Source organism: Lathamus discolor, chromosome 19 (genome assembly GCF_037157495.1).
Source record: "Lathamus discolor isolate bLatDis1 chromosome 19, bLatDis1.hap1, whole genome shotgun sequence".
Lineage (NCBI taxonomy): Eukaryota > Metazoa > Chordata > Aves > Psittaciformes > Psittacidae > Lathamus > Lathamus discolor.
In genome coordinates, this window is record NC_088902.1 from 2506317 (window position 1) to 2527408 (window position 21092).

A 21092-nucleotide genomic window follows, 5' to 3' on the forward strand; every position below is an offset into this window, starting at 1 on the left:
TAGTGAAGGAGCCCCCAAAATCCTAAGTGAAGGAGCCCAAACCCTAGTGATGGAGCCCCAAAACCCTAGTGGAGGAGCCACAAAACCGTAGTGAAGGAGCCCCCAAAACCCTAGTGAAGGAGCCCCCAAAACCCTAGTGAAGGAGCCCCAAAACCCTAGTGCAAGGAGCCCCAAAACCCTAGTGGAGGAGCCCCAAAACCCTAATGAAGGAGAAACAAACCCCTAGTGAAGGAGCCCCAAAACCCTAGTGCAGGGAGCCCCCAAACCCCAGTGCAGGGAGCCCCAAAGCCCCCGGTACATGGATGTGCAGGATCCCGGTGGAAAGAGCTGCTACAAGAGCCATACAACCGGGCTGCAGGACCCGCGCCCTGCGCCTCCTTCACCCCCTCTCGGGAGGTGGAAAAACCCGTTCTTGGGGAGGAAATCACCGAGCCCAGCCCCGGCCGTGCCCGAGGCGGGGACTACAAGTCCCGGCAGGCGAGGGCAGCCCTGCCCCGCTCCGAACTACAGCTCCCGGCGTGCTACGGAGCGGAGCGGGCCGTGCCGAGCCGGGCTGGGCCATCCGTGCCGAGCCGGGCGGGCGGTGCTGCCCTCCCTCGGTGCGGGAGCAAGCGGGGCCGGGCCGAGTGGAGCTGAACGGAGCCGAGCGGAGCGGTCCCGTCTCCCCGCAGCCACCGAGTGAGTGCCGCGGACGGGGCGTACCGGGGTGTGTGTGGGGGGCCCCATCTTGGGGCTCGTTGAACTCGCAGCCGTGGGGTTGGTTCTTGTTTGCGCTCCTTTGCTGTAAATATTAACGTGTTCCCCCCCCCCGGCCCGTCCCGTCCCGGCCCCCACCGGGAGCAGCTCCGCGGCTGGGCAGGGATCGGGGGGGTCTCCGGCCGCTTGGTTGTGTGCCCCCCCCCGCCCTCTATGGAAAGAGCCCCAGGAGGAGATTTGCCCGGGTCGCCTTTACCAAACCCCCCCTTTCCTCCACGCACCCTTTACCCTATGCGAGGGGAAACTGAGGCACGGATGCAGCAGCCCCCGATGCGCGGGGTTCACGGGGTGTTTGAGTGCACCGACCTCCTTGGAGAGGGTGCAAATCCCTTCCTTTGTGGGGTGCAGCAGAGTGGGGTCCCCCCCGGAACTGACTTCCCCCCCCCCCCCCCACCGCGCTGTTTTGGGGGTGTGCAGAAAGAGTTGGGGTCTCCCCAACACACGGCTTTTAGGAGGTTACCAACGGGGGTTGCGACTTGCTCCTCTGGGGCAGCAGGAGTCGGGCAGGGGCTGCACTTCACCTACAGCCGCCGATTAATTGTATTCATGACTTAATTGCGAAGCAGGAAGGATTACGACAGCCCTCATGGCCGTGTCCTCTAGAGCCTCAGTGAGTCAGAGGATGGGGAAATTTCCTTAAAGCCCCCCCCCCCCCAAAAATACCCCAGGGAAGAGAGAGAAAAGATGGTGGGTATTGTTGTTGCGCTGCCCTAAGACAAATAAATCAGCCTGTGCGAGGCCGGGGACGAGCGGGGCCTGTTTCCAGGAATCCCGGCGCTTCTGCGCGTTCCCGGCCCTTGGGGCACGGGGTGGGGGGGCTGTGATTTGTTTTATGTAACAGCAAAGAGCGGAGCAGGCAGAAAGGGCCGGAGTTTGGGGGGATTCCTGGTGGTTCCCCCCCCGCCTCCTTCCCCCTTTAGTTTTCCCTGCCATGTTTGCTCGGCTTCATGCACGGCTGCTCCGCGGCCGGAGGCTGGTTTTTCCCTGCTCCCGGTGCCCGTTGAGCCTGCGCTTACCTGCTGCGGGGGGACCCAGTAGGGAAAACCACGCTGGGACTGATGGGCCTTTGGGAATTGGGCTGCTGGGGAGTGAGAAACCACCAGATTTAGGCTATGGGGTGGGGGGTGATGGCTGCGATGGGCAGCGTGTGCCGAGCCCGTGGTGTGCATGGAGGGGAGCCGGTGTGTTTTCCGAGGGATGCTGGCTTTACCTCCCGAGGGATGCTGGCTTTGCCTCCTGCCCTTATCAGTAGGAAACTGCTCCGGGGTGGAGCTGCTTGCCATGGGGCGACTCCGGCATCTGGGTGTTTGGGATGGATGGAGGTTGTGATTCCAAGCCAGCGCTTTTATTTCTTTTTCCATGCTTCACGGGGCCGGGTTTACAGCCCATGTGTCCCTGGTCCCCCCCCTGCCCTGCCACTGCTTTGTGCTGGGATGAGGTTTCTCTGTTTGCCGGTTCTTGGTGGTGCTGTGGGGAAAAGGAAGAGCCCTGCGCACACAGGGACAGAAGGGATGAATCATTGGAGCAGGGGGGAAGTGTCCAGGGCTGCAGTGGGGTAGCTGTGGGGAACAGAGGACCCACTGCAGGGAAATGGGGCTTTGGCAGGGGGGCCCTCCTCAAAAGTGTGTGTACTGAGGATAGAAACAGCCCTTAGGTTCCCTGTGTGCTGTGGGGTGCTGGGGTCTCGATGTTGAGTTGATGCAGGAGGTCTGATCCCTATGTTGCTGCTTATCCCCCCTTTCTGGGGGTGTGGATGGATGATGGGGAGGGATGGGGCTCTTCTGGTGCTGGCCATAGCCCATCCTCGTCATCTCTGGGCCTTGTCCCTGGGCGCATCTGGAGTTTGGGGGTTGGAGTTTTGAGTGGGATGGACCTTGAGCTGCACTTGCCAAAGGGAGCCATTTCATAACCCAGTGGTGTCCTTGGTGTAGGCAGCAGCACGGCATCCCGTGGCTGCCACATCCCATGGCCGCAGCCCGTGCTGGTGTCAACCCACAGTGGCAGTTTGGTGATGGGTTCCCTGACCCTCTCTTTGCTGTGGGAGATGGACAGGGCTCTTCACAGGTACAGGAGCTAGTGCTGGGTGCTGACAGTGTAATGCTTGGAGGCACAAAAAGGGTGACGTCTCGGTGAACACGCAGGAAATACGTGCTCATCTGTTGGGTTTCTCTTGTCCCCCAGTGGTACATCCAGAAAAAGCCCCTGTGGTTCCCCTTTCGAGGTCATGTCCCACCTCGGGGTTGGTGCCTGGTTTCGGTCCGAGTGGGTTTTCCTTGCTGATGTACATGCAGGTAGGGTCCAACGACATGGCCAGGGCAGGGATGCAGGAGGCTGAGCCCCGTGCTCTGGGATGAGCTCCAGTTCCAGCTCCTCGCCTTGCAGGGAGACCCACGAGTTGGTTGGAGGTGGAGGCACCAATGAGAACCAGGAGCGATGGGCGCGATGCCGGCCCGATGCCGGCACTGTGCAGCTGATGCTGACAGCCGGATTTGAAGGAGCTGTCCCTTCTCCCAACACTTTCCCCCTTGGTTTCTGTGGAGCAAACTGGCAGCAGAGCAAAGCTATAGAGAGAATAAAGAAAGAAAGAGGCAGGAACCACACGATTTCCTTGCGGGCAGAGGAGGAGTGCGGCAGGGTCGAGCCCCCGAGCAATGGAGGTGAGCTCGGAACCACACCAGGAGCTGCTTGGTGTGGTGATGGTGGCTGCGTTCACCTGGATGGAGTCTCCTGGGAAGGGCTCAAGGTCTTTCAATGACACCTCCTGCCCCAGCCCCGCGGTCCCAACAGCCTGTGCAAGGAGGCTGTGCCATCTTATTTTTAAATCCTCTTCTAAGAATCGCTCCCGGGGTTTTGTCACCCTTCCTGCAAGTACATTTGACTCCAAAGAAACTCCCCACACCCTCCCATTGGCTTAAATCCTCTGCTTCACCTCAATCGGTGCAACTTTCAGGCCGGATAAACCTGAAACACCCAGGCAGCATCCTTCCCTGCGGTTACATCCCTCTTTTCCCTTCCCATCCATGCGCTCTATTAGCGAAAGTGATTTACTTTGTCTATAGACAGTTGCAAAGCCAAAGGTTTCCTAGTGCTCAGCCCCGGCCCTGCCGCCTGGCTCCGCGGTGCTTGGGGACTCTGCTCGGGTTGTAAATTCTCCTTTCAGTGCGCCCTGATCCTCCAGCACAGTTTATGCAGCTGCTGCCTTAGTGCCCAAGTGCCAAAATCATGAGCAGGGCCAAGGGCCAATGTTGGTACCTTCGGACCCCCCCCACTAGGAGCAAGCAGAGGGGCTGCGGATGCTCTCTGGTGCAGGGACGCTGTGATGGCGATGAGCTTGGGGATGGATCGGGGATGCTTTTGGAGCCGCAGGGATAAGTTTCCTTGAGATTTTGGGATGGGGGATTTTGAGGAGGAAAGGAGGAGGGGACTGCAGCCGCTCGGAGTGCAGGGAGCGCTTCCCTGTTCCTGGCTTCCGATCCCCATGGGATGAGGGGAGGTTGGGTGGCAGCTGGGTGCTGGCTGCAGCTCCCACCTTATCTACATCAGGGTGGGTGCCATGCTCAGCACCCGCTGAGCTCCTCGGGGACCAGCCTCAGTGAAGGTCTCGCCTGGAGGAAAGCCCAACCTGGTGAGAAAAGCCCTCCTGGTCAGAACTGGTGCCAGGGAGGCGGCAGCACCCGCAGCCAGGACCCGACCCGGTTGCACCGGCACGGTGCCAGGGCAGGGGCTGGATCGGCAGCGAGGGCCCCGAGAGCCCAGTTTGACCTTCAGAGAGCAGGGAAACGCTGCGCTGAGCCGGGGAGGGGGGAAAGGAGGAGAGAGGAGGAACCCTGTCCTCTGCGGGTAAGCGGCGGTAGCTGGGTGCTGCTGGGTGCTGCTGGGTGCTGCTGGGTGCTGCTGGGGCCGGGATGGCAGCGGGGAGAGCCCTGAGGCTCTTTGGGCGGACAAGGCACGGGCTGTCCCCAACTCGTTTATTCTTGGGGTTGGAAAACAGCTGCGGCTCCATAGACGGGGCGGCCGCGGCGCTGGGGCTGCCTCTGGCACTGCGGGAAAGGTGGCTCCGAGGAGGCTCCGGGCCGGGCGCAGGGGCTGGACGTGGTGTATTTATAAATATTACCTCCTTCCAGCAGCACGGGGAGGCAGGAGGAGGAGGAGGAGGAGGAGGAGGAGGGATAGGGGCGGTGCTGGGAGAGCCGCCGGCACCGGGGTGATGGGGACACGGGGTGGCCGCTGTCACCTTGTGCCTTCAGCTTGTGGCAAATGGCATCGTGGGGTGCACGGCGCTCGAGGGCTGGTTTTGATGAGCGTCACCGCTTTCTGGGGTGGTTTCTAGGATTTTGGGGTACGGGGTGGCTCTAAATCCCAGCGCTGTGGTGTGCTGCGTCTGCACTGCTGGAATGGAGCGGGGGGCTGGGGATGGGGCTGTCAGTTCCCTGTATTGCTCATCTATCACAGAATGGTTTGTGTTGAAGGGACCTTAAAGCTCATCCAATTCCACGGGCAGGGACCCCTTCCACTGGAGCAGCTTGCTCCAAGCCCCTGTGTCCAACCTGGCCTTGAGCACTGCCAGGGATGGGGCAGCCACAGCTTCTCTGGGCACCCTGTGCCAGCGCCTCAGCACCCTCACAGGGAAGAACTTCCTAAGACCCCATCTCAGTGTTCCCTGGGGCAGGTTAAAGCCATTCCCGAATTTAGGCAGCTCTTTAAACAAAACCCTCCGGCCCCTCCAAGGTCACCCTGCTCCTGTCCCCACTGAGAGGCGGATGCGATACGGGGCTGATTAATCGCTCCCGGCCCCGCGCTGCTGTTGGCTCATCCTGGCCCCAGGAACGTCCTTCTGCCTGTTAACACTTTTATTTTTAATTGCAGGGGTTGGGGGGGGGGGGCAGGAACGTGGCACCGGGGGCTGTTTGCGCCCAAGGGCTGTGAATTCCCCGGGTGGGCAATTGGACAGTGATGTTTCAATCAGGGTTCCTGCATCGCACCAACCGCCCTGGGGATGCTGCTGCAGCCGTGTGGAGCATCTGGCTCTGCTTTGGTGGGGTCCATGGGGTTCCCCTTCATACCTGCCCTGCTTTGGGGGCTGCCCATGATGCTGGCACGTGGATGCCAGGCTCGTGCTCTGGTGCACGCTGTCCCCAGCTGTGCCATGCTGGGCAGAGGGGCTTTTGCAGGTGAAGGAGAAGCTTTTTTGGGGTGAAGGAGAGGGGTCAGAGCAAGGCTGTGTGTTATTAACCCCATCATGGCTGCCCTGCACAGGTAGGCTCTTATAGATCAACCTCGGCACCACCAGAACCAGGGGGTCTTTTCTATTGACCTCATTCTTTCTGTGCTGGGAGTGAGACTGTGATGAAGGATGCTCAGCCCTGGCTTTTGGTACCCAGATGCTTTTCCCTCCACTGGGTCCCTGACACATCCCAAGCTTACCTGGGCAATTTGGGGGCTGCTTTAGCTGCCTTACAAGACTTATATAATGTTTTTACTGTGCTGGATACCTGGGCTGCTTCCAGGAGCGGTATTTAACGCATGGAAGGGAAAACACTTGGCCTCTGACCCAAGCGCCTGTTAACAACGTCGCGGTCCACGTTTCTGAGATGCCGGGGCTAAAAACAGTCCCGGTGACTCAGTCTCTATCTGGTGCTGTCAACTGACCCCGGCCTCTATTTGCCAAGTCCCTCCGCCTGCTCCTTCTCCCTTTCAGGGCTGCATGCTCACTGCATGGGGAAGGAACCTCTGGACAGGGTGAGGGTGGCTCTGGCCCTCCACCTGCCTGACCCATCTCCTGCCTGCCCCATCGTCTCCTGCCTGAGCCATCTCCTGCCTGCTGGGTGGGTGATGGGGAAGGCACTGTTGCTCTCTGGGGTTGGAAAATGGGGCCAACCCCCCCTGCCCCCCTTTCCCACCACCCCATCCTCATCCCAGAGCAGCATAGGCTGGATGGGACCTCTGGTCCAGCATCAAGCATGTCCAACGTTAGTGTTGGATTGGGGTCTCCAAGGCCAGGTTAGATGGGGCCTTGAGCAACCTGGTCTAGTCTAAGGTGTCTCTGCCCATGGAACTGGATGTGCTTTAAGGTCCTTTCCAACCCAAACCAGTCTGGGATTCTATGGTGGAGGTTGCCCCACTGCCAGGGTTTGGCCACTCTCATGGTGGGGAACCGCATCGTGACACTCCAGGTCAGACCCTGTCCCACTGCCCCTTTCTGGGGCTGCCAACCCAGAGCGCTGCGCTCCTCCACGTGCCGATGAAGATGATACCGTAACACCACTGGCACGGCATAAATCACCCCACGGCGGCCTCACTAGGGCAGGGTGAGGGAGCTGCGTGGAGCAGATGGGTGCCAGCCGCGTTGCTGGCGGGGTGGCAAGGCCACGGCTTGCAAAGGGGATGTGCTACAAAGCAGCTTTGCACAGTGGGGCCATAGCAGGGGTCTCCGGCACTGTGCTGGGTGTTTGGGGCGTCACGCAGGCATCGTTGTTGTCCCCTGGCTTTGCCGTCGTCATCCTGGCTGGTATTGGTATCACCAGCCTGGTGATGGTGATACCAATGGGGTATCGGATGCGGGTGCTGGAGGGATCCTGTGTGATGCATTTGGGGCTGGCTCCGGCTGTGTAATGCTGATGCTTACTCTGCATCCGCTCCAGGCACACAGAGCATGAGGGATCCCCATGGGTCCCATCCCCTGACAAAGGGCAGCTTTTGTCCCTCTGTATTTGCGTGTCACTGCGGGCAGCACTGCAGCCGCTCTACCTGCAGCTCCAGAGGGGGTGCGATGGGGCAGACCCAGCCTGGGCTCCAGCATCCTGGCGAACCCGGCAGCGGTGCCTGGGTCTGTTTGTGCCACGCTGCCTCTCAGTTCAGTCACCAACTCTTGCGTTGCAGTGAGAGAAACAAGCAGGTTTGGAAGGGTTTTTGCAACTTCCCCCCTTTGCACCCCGCGTGGCTGCTGCTGCGTTCAAAACAGGGTCCTGAAAATGAGGAAACGTGGGGCTGGGGTGGGAGCGGGGCTGGCCCTGGCGAGGAGCACGAGGAGCTGTAACCCACGGGCACCCAGAGGTGCCCCCATCCCGCACCCAGGTAACCCCTGCACCATCAGCGTCCTCCTTTTGCACGCATTGGGGTGCCAGCGGAGACCCTCACGAGGCTGTGGGGTGGCTTTGGGGGTATCCGTGGGGTGGCAGCTTGGTGGCATCCGAGCTGCCTGCACCCTGCCTGCTCCTTCCCTCGCCCCATCCCCACTATATGAAAACGAAGAGGGAGGAAGGAAGGGAGCTCAGCGGGCGCTTGGTGCTGGTAGCAAGCAGCAGAGATGCTTTCAGTTCTTCTCCCTTCTTCCTGCCCTCATGGCTCCCTGAGCAGCCCACAGCAGCGGGTGGGTGGGCAGCACATTTCCCCCCCCCCCCCCATTCTCTTCCTTCCCTGGGGGTCCCCACTCATGGTTGAAGCTGCAAAATTGATTTTTCCGCTTACAAACGGCCACGATCGACCAGGAAATAAACAGAAACGATGGAGCGGGGCTGGGCAGGCAGCTCCTCCGCTCGGGGGTCCTCAGCTCCATCTCCAGAGCATCGCTGGGTGAGCAGGAGATGTGTTGTGTTTGCAGTGTGGGTGCCCGTGGGTGCCAGGATGGCAGCGGGTGCTGCTTCCCTGTGGGTGCCGGGCAGGGAAACGCGATCCCGTGTATTTCATAAGGGCTAAATCTGGAAGCTGCCTCACAGGAGCTTTTATTTCTAACCCACACCTTGGCGCAGCGATGGGACCGGGAGGGAGGGAGACTTTGGGTGTTTGATCCATTGGGGTGGCCATGGCTCTCTGGAGCCAGCCCTGCAGCATCCTGGCCCCATGCGTTGTGGAGCAGCTCCCATTGTCACTGCAGAGATTGATTGTCACAGCCTGGGTTATGGTGCCATTGGGCTCCCAGGGGGATGGGGGACACCATGGGGCACAGGCAAGTGTCAGAGCAGCTCCGGGTGCCGCTGGGCATCCTCTATCTAGAACCACCCCTAGCACAGGGGGAGTGTGTTGGGCTCTTGGTGAAATAACACCCGCAGAGGAAAAGCAAGAAAGGTCCAGAAATAACCGTGTTGCTAAACAGCAGCAGAGATATTTTGAAGGGAGATTAATTCCCTGGCTCCGGCCCCATGCGTTGTCCCGGTGGCGGGTCTGGAGTGTTGGTGGAGCACGTTTTTCACTGGAGGAGCTCTGGCTTTAGGGTTCGATCCTCTCAAAAAGCTGGATCAACTTTTTCCTGCATCCCGAAGAGGCAGGGTCAGGCAGTTTGCAGAGGACAGGTTGAGTTTCCTTTGGGAAGTCCATTGCTTTTCCATGCTCTGGGCATGGAAAAGCCGCTCTGTGTCCCTCAGACAGGAAAGGTGGAGTTTGGATGTGGATAGGGGCCAGAGCCATCCACCCTTTCCCTGCTCCCTCGTGCTTTCCCACCCCTCTTCTCCCTCTCCATCCCTTTCCTGATGCTCCATTGCCCGCCCTGGCTCTCCCACCACCTTCCTCCCTCCCCTCCTCTGCTCTTCCCTCTCCGTGACCGATGGGGACGTTGCCCCAGCAGGTGCCCTGGCAGCTCCCATCAGGAAACCCAATGCCCAGGCATTCCCTGGCCCATGGCGCTCCCCGCTCCGAGCCAGGCCAACCACTGCCCATGCACTGGGACAGACCCTCACTGGGGTCTTCTCTGTGTGGGGACTGGGGCTGCCTTGGCACAGGGGTGGATCCAGCTCTGCTCTGCTTTATCCGGGATACTAACTTCCTCCCCAGGAATAACAGGCATCCCGGATGGAGCCATCATCCCACTTGCTTTATTTCTACCCCCTGGACCACAGGATAGTGGGATGTGACCCCAGGGTGGGACGTGTCCCTGTGCTGCTGTGGCAGGGTCCCCATCGCTTCCCGCTGGGGCTGACTCAGAGCGAAAGCAGAAGCTGCTCGGCCTTTCGGGGCGCGGGGGGAAGCCAAGCAGAACCACTTGGGTTATTTTAAACCTGACCCAATTTCCCCCCTCTCCTTATCCGGCCCGGCTCTGGCCACCCTTCCTCATCCTCACCCTCGGCAGCTCCTCTTCTCGGGAGCTTCCCAGGGTAAAGGGCAGCACTTCCCCTGTTTCCTATAAGGGGCAGCAGGGGTGTCCTGCGGGGTGGTGGGACGCTGCCATCCCTGCACGCCGCAATGCCTCATCCCATCTCCATGTGGCTCTTGGAGGCTTTTCCCCTCACCCTGCCCTTTACATCTGGGGTTATTATGGGCATCAGCTGTGATTTATCCCCCTTCAGCCTTGGTGTATCCTCTCTGGGCTGTCCCAGTGTCACTGGCTCCTTTTCCAGCCTCTGCTCTTGCTCATCTCATGCATCCCCATGTGCCCTCCTCTGAGGCCGTTTGTGATGAAGCCACAACTGGTAACTGTCCCAGGCTCCTTGTCTCCCATCCCCCTCGGATGGACCACCATGTCTAATTAATTACCTTCCTCTTGCTGTTCAATAGCTGGCTCTTGATCTATGTAATGTATTGCTGTCCATGCTGGCTTGATTTAATTTCCCCCTTAGGATACCGCTTGGCACAGCATATCGGATGCCTCACCGACACCCTGGTGCGTTGGATCCACCGTGGCCCCTTTGTCTGCAATTGCACCTTGTATTTAAATGCAAACCCCTCCAGATTTGCCTGGTTCCACTGAGTGTTTCCTCCTGTTCCCCTGCAGTGTTTACTCTGGGCCCTGCGGGTGCTGTGGTCCAGCCTCCATCCCGTACAGCATCTCCCGCATCCCCATCCCAGCCCCGCATGGGAAAGCCATCCTCATAGAGCCGGGCAGCTCCCGGAGCCCCGGCATCCTCTTCCCCCCCTCCATGGGCCGCCGTCCCCTTTGTACGGGGGAACAAGGGCCGGTCTGTGCGGAGCGGGGGCCTCGCAGCCTCCCCCCGGCGCTGCGCTCGCGTGCCGGCCCCACACAGAAGCTTCCTTGTTCACCCCGTGCCTCAGCAGGGGCTTCAGGCTGAGGGTTCAACCCTGCCCCTGGCTCCTGGCACCCGCCGGCCTTTTCTTCCTGCCCTTCCCTTGCTTTCTCTTTCCCTTTCGCTCCGCTCCTGGGCTCTGATTTATTCCCATCCCTTCGTGCTTTGCTCCAGGGTTTCGGAAGTTGGTGGCGCAAAGCAGGCTCCAGCTGAACCCAGCAGTACGTGAGTCCAGACCCGACGGGTGCAAGGGTCCTGGCTGCCCCCTACTTGTCCCCTTCTGGGTGCCCCAGTGGTCCCCAAGGAGAGGGGTGGCATGGCAGGAGCTCCGGCGAGAGGGCAGACCCATCCATCTGGAATGGGGACAGGCATCCTGGATTAGTCACAGCGGGTATGGGTGGTACAGGGTGTCTGTGCCCTCCCCGTGCCTCAGTTTCCCTGTTCCTGAGGTGCCATGTCCTCCTCTCAGGGTCACCTCCGTGCTTGGCGGGCGCCCGCATCCCACCCCCCGGAGCACCATGGCGTCCCGCATCGGCTTGCGGATGGAGCTGATGAAGCAGCAAGCGCAGCAGGAGGCTGAGAGGGAGCGCATGCAGCAGCAGATGATGATGAACTACATGCAGCAGCAGCGGATGCCGGTGGCCTCCACCCCGGCCATCAACACCCCCGTCCATTACCAGTCCCCACCGCCTGTGCCTGGAGAGGTCCTCAAGGTACAGTGCTGGGGTGTCCCCGCAACCAATGGGGGTGAGGGGATGCGGGGACCCCTCAGGGTCCCTGATGGTTGGTCTCCTCCTTGCAGGTCCAGTCCTACCTGGAAAACCCCACCACGTACCACCTGCAGAAGTCGCGGGATAAGAAGGTTCAGGCTTATCTCTCTGAAACCTATGGGAACAAGTTTGCTGCCCACGTCAGCCCCGTCAGCCACTCTCCCAAGCCACCCCCCGCTGCATCCCCTGGTGTCCGAGCCAGCCATGTCATGTCCTCCTCGGCGGGCAACAGCGCGCCCAACAGCCCCATGGCCATGCTCAACATCGGCTCCAACCCGGAGCGGGAGGTGAGGAGGTGCCATGGAGCTGCTGGGGGATGCAAAGGGGCTGGAAATTCAGGCGAAGCAGCGCGTTGGCACCGTACACCTTTCCCTTTCAGTTTGATGAGGTCATCGATGACATCATGCGCCTGGATGACGTCTTGGGCTACATGAACCCTGAAGTCCACATGCCCAACACGGTGAGTCTCTGATGCGCGTTAGGAAGAGATCAGGCCTGATCTGGCAACCCCGTGCCTGCAGGTGGCACAGAGGGGCCCTGTCCTGCCACATCCCTGCAGTGGTGCCAGCCCAGGTTTCGCAGCCATAAGCTTCCTCAGAGCAGCACCGTCTCCTGGGTCACATCCGTGTGGCAGCTTGTGCCTCCCAGTGGTATTCATCCTGCCGAGCCCTTCTCGGATGTGATTCATCTGCCCTATTTTAGCTGTTGGCCGTGGGAGGGGATCAGCTGCGCCCTTTGAAGTCCTGTTTTCTTTGCTGCTCTGATTATAGCTGCTTTAAGGGCCCAGGAAGACGATTCCACCTGCCCGGGCTACGCACTTCCAGCCCAGAGGCCAAGCAGCCGGGCTTGCGCCCCGGTCCTGCAGCCCCGCATGGAGCTAACCCGCCTGTGCCTCTGGTTTGCAGCTCCCGATGTCCAGCAGTCACATGAATGTCTATAGCGGGGACCCCCAGGTGACAGCCTCCCTCGTAGGTGTCACCAGCAGCTCCTGCCCCGCTGACCTCACCCAGAAGAGAGAGCTGACAGGTACGTCCCCAGCCCAGAGCCGGTGGGGTGATGGCAAGTGCCAGAGCTGCCCTGTGGGTGGGGAGGGCGGCTCTGGGGGTGCCGGGGTGCTCTGACACCAGCCCGGGGTGCTCATGGGGTCAGATGCAGCCTTGTCCCCTCTGGGTGATGGTGTGGGTCTCGATTGCAGATGCTGAGAGCCGAGCCCTGGCTAAAGAACGCCAGAAGAAAGACAATCACAACCTGAGTGAGTTCGGCGCCGGCTGCTCCGGAGTGGTGCGGCTTCCCCTGTGCCACCCTGCAGCCCTTTCCCCATCACTCCTCATTCCCCCTCTCTCTGAGCTGGGTCCCCCTTCCCTTCCCATCCCACCTCACCCTCACAGCCCCCTGCCATGGATCCCTCTTTCCCATCCCTGCCAAGTACCTGCAGTGCAGGAGACACCCTGTTGTCCTTCTCACTGTCACTGGGGGAAGGTCAGACCTGATGGGGTGATGGGTGAGAGCACGGTGCCAAAGGGCCGACCCCACAGGTTTCTCATCCTGAGACCCCAACTCCAGAGGGTCTGCCCAGGGCACATTAATGGCTCCCAGCCCCACGAGCCAGGAGCAGCAGCGTGGTCGGTGGGGGCTGTGGGGCTCCTCCTGCTCCTGATGCCTCTTTCACCACCATCCCTCTCTTCTCGCCCTGCAGTTGAGAGGCGGCGAAGGTTTAACATCAACGACCGCATCAAGGAGCTGGGGATGCTGATCCCCAAGGCCAATGACCTGTACGTACCGGTGTGGGGCTGGGATAACTGTGGGTCTCAGGGGCAGGCGATACTTACAGAGGAGCTCTTTGGTGGAGCAGGGGCGAGGGGTCACGTTGCTGGCACGCAGGTGGCAATCTCTGTTTCCATCCTGCCCGGCAGGGACGTGCGCTGGAACAAAGGGACAATCCTGAAGGCGTCTGTGGACTACATCAAGAGGATGCAGAAGGACCTGCAGAGGTCACGAGACCTGGAGAACCACTCGCGGCGTCTGGAGATGACAAATAAGCAGCTGCTGCTCCGCATCCAGGTGAGCTTCCCTGTGCTCTTCCCTTTGCTCTGCTCCAGCCCCACGAGCAGCAGGGGCTCTCCTCCCTCTTACTGCTGTCAAGTCACACCAGGAACAAAGTCGTCAGGCAACCTGACCGCACCGAGTGTTGCTGAGCTTTGTGTGGGTCACCATTATCCATCCTCCACCTCTTCCTTGTGCTGCTCCCCAGGGAGCTTCTCCGTCCCTCTGTTCTGCCACCTCCATGTGTGACGTCCCCATCAAAGACCTCCTGTGCTCTGTTGGCAGGAGCTGGAGATGCAGGCACGCGTCCACGGGCTGCCCACCTCCTCGCCCTCGGGTGTCAATGTGGCCGAGCTGGCTCAGCAGGTCGTCAAGCAAGAAGCCAGTGGGGATGAGGGGACACTGGAGCCACTGCTGCCTGCCCTGGACCCCGAATCACAGCCGCAGCCCGCGCTGCCTCCACCACCCCAGTCTCCCTACCACCAGCTGGACTTTACCCACAGCCTGAGCTTCGACGACGGCTCCCGGGGCTTCCCAGACAGCCTGGAGCCTGGCCACAGCGCTTCCTTCCCATCCCTATCCAAGAAGGAGCTGGACTTGATGCTGATGCAGGACACGATGCTGCCTCTGGCCTCCGACCCCTTGTTCTCAGCCATGTCCCCGGAGGCCTCCAAGGCCAGCAGTCGCCGGAGCAGCTTCAGCATGGAGGATGCTGACATGCTGTGACGAGGAGCCGACGCTGGGGCGAGGACCGGACCTTCGGGTTTGGTTGGTGAAGTTACGGGGCCCTCTTCCCATAGGAGGAGCCCGTCCTGCCGCGCACTTGAATCTGTGTAGGAGTGAGGAGAACCTTTTCTCTATGCAACGGGGGGGCTCGGAGCCAGGCTCGCCGGGTGCCGCCGTGTCTTTTGCAAGCTTTTCTTTCGCCGGGAGCTGGAGCAGATCTTGACTTGCCGTGGCATTGGCCTGACTGCAGATTCCACAGCCTGGGAGCGTGTTCTCGGCTGCTTTTGCCTTTCAGCAAACCCCTCCCGCACCGAACCCCTTCCCCAGGGCGCTGCTCTTAGCCCAAGGAGCCTTCCCTGGGAGGAGAGGAGAGGGACGATGCTCAGAGCTTTGCGTCTGCCTTGCTGCCTCCTGGAGCCTGCATCCTCAATGAGTCTTCCCCAGCGATGGCCTCTGAGCCCCATGGATGCTTCCCATTGCCACTTCCTTTCATGGTTCCTCCTTCCTCAGAGCACTCCAAGGTGTTAATCGAAGCACGTTAATCCAAGGGGCACCGGGGTGTTATCTGAGGGAGCTGGGTCTGTGAGTTTGGGGTTGACATTGAAGGCTTCCAAAACAACCGGGACAGGGTGTTTGATGCTTGGTCAATGATTGCTATGACCTGACCCCCCCCCCCCCCCCCCCCCCTTCTTGGGGTTTGGCAGCACCCACCACCCTAAAACCTCACTGGCCTCTGGACAAGGGCTGCATGGTGCCGGGTGACGTTCCGCCTCCCTTGAGACAACCCCACAGAGGTGCCTCTGCCCCATAACCAAGCCCTGTCTCTTCAAGGGGAAGGATAAAGGGGTTTTTACACTTTTCCTTGGGGATATTTGTGGCAAGCAGATGTCCTGCCCCACAGCTGGGCATGGAGGTCCAGGCTGTGGCTGGAGATCAGGGAATGGTTTGTGCCAAACCTGAGCTGCTGCTTCCTTTGCCTTTGGCTCGTGGGGTTTATTTCTGTTCCCGGCATCACCAGTTTATTCTGCAGCCAGGATGCCTCGGTGATGGGGACCTGCTTTGGGCTCTGTCACCTTCTGCCTTCACAGCCTGGCTCAGGGTTGGAGCGGGGTGGGGGGGGAATGACACTGTTCATAGGGAAAATACCACAGGAATTTTTTCAGGGAGAGGAGGGAAGGCCATGGAGAGAAGACCCTTTTGGGATCCTGCCCGATAGCACAGCATCCTGGACCAAGGATGGGGGGATGTTGCCAGGTTGGAACAATGAAGGGAAAGCCCAGCCAAGCAGGGACAAGCTCCATGGTGGCTGGATTTGGGACTGGGAGGTGGGGAACAGCCCTGGTGCCCCCTGCAGAGGTGCCTGTGGGACATGAGGGTGTGGGGAAGTGCAGAAGGTGGGGAGGAGAGGGGGAAAGGACAAGCGAGGACGCATTGGAGGTGTCTCAGGGTGCAGGGAAGGGAGCAGACATCAGGGCTGTAGCTGGGATTGGGGCTGTTCCCCACTGTGTGTTCCTGGGAGGCCTTGGCATCCTTCCTGCACTGCCATTAGTGCCTGTAAAGAGAAGCATCCCCTGGCCAGGGCGGCAGCACCCGCACGCTGCGCTCAGGACATGGGGTTACCTCTGGGTGTGGGGATCTGTGGACACCAGAGGGGCTGTGTGGGTGCCTCAGGGTGGGATACAGATCCCCGCTCGCTTGGGATTTTCGTGGCTATGGGGTGGTTCTGCTGGTGGTACCCGGCACGCGTGGGGCCGGCATCCTGCTCCGGCACTGTCTGCTGCCAGCACAGGATGTGGCATCTCCCCTGAGGAAACAGTTGTGGATTATTTTTTGTTGTTTTTTTAATCTTTTGGGGGTTTTGTTTGGTTTTTTTTTTCCTTTTTTTTTTTTTTTTTTTAATGCACTGTGCTCTGATTAAAAAATTTTACTACTGTTTTATAAATAAATGTATAAAAGAATGAACTGGAATGGAAAAAGAATCATTAAAATATATTTATTTACAACATCCCGGAGCGCTGCAGTGTGGGCTCTTTGTTCTTGGCCTGCGGGAGGGAGGGAGCCAGAGCCCCTTTTCCCCTGTGATGCCATGGCCATGCCAAAGCTGGGGCTGCTGCAGCATCCCTGCCTTGCCGCAGGTTGCCTGGGATGGGGTGGGGGGGCTGCTTAGGAGCTGGGATGTATTTTGCTGGCTCAGTCAGAGGGGGAGGCGCTGCTGTTCGCATTGTACAGCTGGTCCCAGGGTGGTTTGGGATGTTTGGGGTCCCTCCGGAGGGATGCTTCAGGGAGGTCCCCAGCTCCCGGTGCTGGGAATTGGAGGTGCTGACCTATCTGCTGATGGCTTAATTGGAACCAGGCTTGGCCCCCTAATTAATAATAGTCACAAGGCCCCAGAGAGCTGAGTGGGAAGGAGCTGTGTCCCTGAGGCTGAGCATGGTGCTGGAAATGGGGGGTTGTGGTACCCATCCTGCTCTGTGCTGGGTGAGAGCGATGCTGGAGCCATCCCAGGAGCTCAGGTGTGTTTCCTGCCTGTTGGGTGGCACCTGGAGCAGGCATGGGGCTGGGAGGTCTTTGCTGTCCCTGTCTCAATGGGGCTGGCTTAGCATCACCCCTGGGTGCTGTGAAGCCCCTCTGGGGGCTTGGACATGGATGCAGGCAGGGTTTGGGGCAGGGTGCTCCCCATATCCTGTTCGCAGCAAAGGGGCAAATTAACCTTGTAAAGTGTCCTGGGGGCTGAGCCCATGCTTTGCATAACTCATCACGTGCCATGTTTGCAGACCCTTCCACGCGCAGCCACGTGCCAGGTCCCTGCTGCCCCTGTTCCCCTCCGCGACGGCGTTAAATACACCCACACGAGGGAAAATACGGAAAATCCACCTTAAAACAGACTTCCCAGGATGGAAAACCACAGGGGCGAATCTCGGAAAGTTTATTAAAAGGAAGGAGAGAAAAAAGGAGCTCGAGGAGGCTGGGGGCGGAGGAAGAGTGAGGAGTTTCAAACCCTTTAAAATCCCCCAACCCTCCCTGATTTGATTTATCTGGGGAGCGCGAGCGCTAAATAGAGAACAACGCCTGAAGTGTGAATTATTTCCTATATTAACACAGGGAAAAACTGATAGCCTTTTCATGTCAAGAGAATAGCGCGGCGGGAGGCAGGGGAGAGGATGACATTGTTCAATCTCCGCGTTTGCTCACTCTTTATCAGGCTGAGATCAAAATTTATTCCCAGGACGAGGCCTGCGGCCCGGCTGAGGCCCTGGAGGTTTTTAAGGGCCTAATTAAGAAAACAGGATGAAAATGGCGAAATAAGAGGGCAATTTACTTCTTGCAGAATAGGGAGATCAAATCAACTTATGAGCAATTAATGTGCACAAGGAGAGAATAAAGGGATGCCGGGATATGGTAGAGGGGCCTCATTTTAATGACATGCTCTGGTGTTGGCATAGAGGATTACTCTGAAGGTCAGATGTAGATTGAAACGACCTTGCAGATTCTTAACCCTCCTTCCAATTAACAGAACCAACTCAGAAATGCAAAAGCCCCTAGCTTGGAGCACTGTCATCCCCTGATGTTCTGAAGGGAGGGGAAAAATGAACTGATAAAGGAGAAGAGAGGACAGAAGGAGGTTCCCTTTGCTTGAACAGCGGCTGCTGGTGCTGGGAGCCGGGGCAGGCAGGAGAAGGGCTCTTAATTACAGTCTGAGCCACCCACGGACAGAGAAAAAACGGTGTCTGGGCTCCAAGTGGGATATAAAAGGGAGGGCGGGTGTGCTGGAGCTGCGTTGGGATGAGCTGCGCCGGGTTCTGCCTGCGGGATGGATGGATGGATGGATGGATGGATGGATGGATGGATGGATGGATGCACACATGGAGCAGTGGGATGGGTACCGGGCAGCGCGTCACGGCTGCTCCTGTGCAGCCCCTTTGCCATCGCACCGGGGGAGTTTTGGGGGTATTATTTGGTGTGTGCCCCACCTCCATCACCGGGTTAGGGCCGGGGACCGGCGGGGCTGCACCGGGGCTGAGCGGCCACCAGGGAGAGCCAGACGGTTGCCGGAGCGAGCGGGGCTCCGCCGCGGCCGCGTCCTCCCCTCCTGCGGTGTCCCCGGGGCCGTCGGAGCGGAGTGAAGCGCATCCCGCACTTGGGAACCGCTGCAAGGACCGGGCGGTCCCGGGTGTGCTGTCGGGGTTCGCCGGTCCCCGGAACCCAGAGCATCCCCCGGGATCGCTGCCCCCCGTAAGCGAGAGCATCTCTCCCGGTACCCCCACCGGGCCGCGGCACCGTCCCCTCTTTGAAGCGGCTTTGACTTCGACCTGCGTGAAGTGGCAGAAAAAGATGGGAAAAGGGAGAAGCCCTGGATGAGGCTGGGGATGGACTGGGCTGGAGAAGTGCAGGGGGGAATAAGCACCAGCACCCAAGTGGGATGGGACCAGAACCCACTGATGGGCTGAGCCGTGGTACCACGAGGATGCAGGTGCATCCCCTTGGTCTGCCCTATGGAAAGGTTTTAGTGATGGGTTGGGTCCATTGGTTCTATTATCAGACTGGACCTGTATGAGAGCAAAGGTGTGTGTAGAGAGAGCTGTGACCTCCACAGCACCATCCTTTAGTACCACTGTACAAATGTGTCTCCAGTCCCCTTCACAAGGGATTTGGGCTCTCTGGGATCAAGGCATCCCCACATGGCCCCATGGCATCCCTGGGGTGGGACCAACTGGTCCTGTAGTCTTACAGAACCCCCCACTGTGGTGCTGGGCTCTTGCTGCGTTTTCCTTCTCCTCCCCATGTCTCATTTCCTTCCTGGCTCTCATGAGCTCCTTCTGTGGTTTGAGCACTTCTGGTCCTGCTGTTCTGTCCCCATCTGAAGCCCCAATCCTCTGTTGTTGTGGCAACGGTTGGGATGAGGTCAGGAGGGAGGGATGGCTTTTTCAGGTGGGGGAATAGGCAGCGCGGCCACCTTGGCTTGAGAAACCAAAGCAGATCTCTGCAAGTAAATCTTTGAGTGCAATAAAGAGGGAGAGACTGGAAAACCTCTGATGCCTGTCCAGAAATTGCTTCCAAGGAGAAGGGGCCAGGCTGGTCCCTGGGCTAGTCCCTGGCTCGAAAGGGTTATTCCCTGGATGCATTTGGTCTGTTGTATTTCCATCAGCAGCCTTGGGGTCAGGGACCCCTTTGGGCTGTGCATGGAGCCTCTCCAGCCAGTTCAGTGTCTGGTTTTGGGTGCTATAAAGCAAAGGGCCAGGAGAACTGGGGCTAAAGTGTGGTTGTGGTTGTAAGAGGGCTACAGGTATGCTGGGAAAAGCCCTGGGAGAAGGAAAATGAGGGGCATGGAGAAGGTTCATGACTTGGTTTCCTCACCAAGCAGGGGCTGGCTCAGGGAAGGTGACCTGGCGCTTGCCAGTGGTACTGCTGGCAGCTCAAGTGAAGCAGTGATGCTGGAGCAGGCCCCCTTCCCTGAAGGATGCAAATTCCTCAGGCTTGAGCTCCATAGAGCGGATCCCTGGCTCCCGGCTGGCTGAGCACAGCCCCATGTGTTGGATTCGGCTGGAATGAGAGACGATGGGCAGAGCAGCAGGAATTTGCATCCCCAAGTCTCCACTGGAGCCATATGGCCCCCACTCCACCAGCCCTGGCAAGGCTGGGAATTCTGCCAGGGGAGCTTGGCCTGGGATTCCCCATAGACTTAACAGCAGCAGCTCAGCTGGATTTTCCATGCCTGATGCCGGCTCTACAGTGCTGGATGCTGGAGCAATTGCTGGCTGGATTGGCCTTGCTGAGCTCAGAGCAGCAGAGCAACCAGAAAGGGGGACCTGGGGTGAGAAGAGCAGTGGATGCAGCAATGGAACTGCAGGGAGCAGCAGTCCTGGAGCACATGGAAGTGCCGGGACCCAAAGGAAGGCTGAGCCAAGCAGTGCTCCATTTGTCTCAGTGTTCAGAAATCCCTCTGGAAAACCGGTTCTGCCACAGAGACACCCCAAGGAAGGTGCAATGGATGCGCTGGGACTCCTTCTCCCACCACGCTGCCCCCCAAGGTGCTTGGCGACTGCTTTCCCAGGAAAACCACCCCAATCCTGGGATTTTTCCTCCAGTCTGGGAGCCGGTGACCACAGGGACCTTAGTCATGAGGAATTCCTCATCCCAAGCTCCTTGAGGGTCCCGCTGTGGGTTTGCCCATCTCCCATGCCACAGTGGAGCTCTTTTCCCTCTCCCCGCTCCCCACCCCAGAGCTGCTTTAATCAGCTCATAGTTTTCATTTCATGCCTTCCTCTGCCTCCCTTTTTGAGGGGGCAGTGGAATTTATACAATATTTAAGCAGCAGAGTGGAGTCCTGGAAGATATTATTAATGTAAAAGGGACAGGCTGGAAATGCACTTGAACCTGGTTACAATTAGAGGGTGATTTTTCTAAAGGTCAATGAATTCAGATAATATCCACAGGGGGGAAAAGAAATTTAATACCTTTTTAGTGAATTAATTAATTATAATATTATATCGGCTTGGGGTTCTTTTCCAGAGTGATTAAGGGAACGATCTGTCTTCGGAGAGGCTGGGGGAAGTCAATGAGCGAAGGAAAGACTGACAGAGGGAAGGGAGAGAAGGGGGAGAGCCGGGGAGAGTTTAATGGGAGAATAATGGAGCCTTTTTTTCCCTTTAAAAACTTACTGTATTTCCAGGCCACCTGATCCCAGCCTGCCAGGTCCGGACCCTTTCCATGCAGCCTCTCCAAAGGCCATTGCAGGGATTAGTTTGCGTTTCTTACCTTTCCAAAGTGCCTCTGGATGCTTTAGCATCCCGAATGCCAGACACGGTGCAGTGGGTGGCCAGACCCTCCATGGCAGCCCCATCCC

The 21092-nt window shown here is 58.9% G+C and overlaps 1 protein-coding gene across 5 annotated transcripts; it reads left to right on the forward strand.

The window, feature by feature from the left end:
- Nucleotides 1-596: 596 nt before the first annotated feature.
- On the forward strand, nucleotides 597-16255 carry TFEB (transcription factor EB). 5 transcript variants are annotated; one of them, XM_065698183.1, is made up of 9 exons: nucleotides 597-678; nucleotides 11179-11422; nucleotides 11512-11766; nucleotides 11859-11939; nucleotides 12385-12505; nucleotides 12675-12731; nucleotides 13176-13251; nucleotides 13393-13540; nucleotides 13808-16255. In XM_065698183.1, the coding sequence occupies exons 2-9, from the start codon at nucleotides 11228-11230 to the stop codon at nucleotides 14246-14248; spliced, it is 1374 nt and encodes a 457-aa protein (XP_065554255.1). In that variant the 5' UTR covers nucleotides 597-678; nucleotides 11179-11227; the 3' UTR covers nucleotides 14249-16255. The 5 variants fall into 5 exon arrangements, with proteins under 5 accessions (XP_065554255.1, XP_065554258.1, XP_065554257.1 ...); XM_065698186.1 differs by lacking the exon at nucleotides 597-678 and adding an exon at nucleotides 1349-1366; XM_065698185.1 differs by lacking the exon at nucleotides 597-678 and adding an exon at nucleotides 5704-7830.
- Nucleotides 16256-21092: the final 4837 nt, after the last annotated feature.

What these genes read in the sequence shown, in the direction of transcription:
- TFEB (XM_065698182.1), top strand. Translation starts at nt 8,063, where the DNA reads ATGCTTTCAGTTCTTCTCCCTTCTTCCTGCCCTCATGGCTCCCTGAGC. An exon ending in TGCCTGGAGAGGTCCTCAAG is followed by an intron (nt 11,423 to 11,511) that starts GTACAGTGCTGG and finishes TCCTCCTTGCAG; the next exon opens with GTCCAGTCCTACCTGGAAAA. An exon ending in GCTCCAACCCGGAGCGGGAG is followed by an intron (nt 11,767 to 11,858) that starts GTGAGGAGGTGC and finishes TTTCCCTTTCAG; the next exon opens with TTTGATGAGGTCATCGATGA.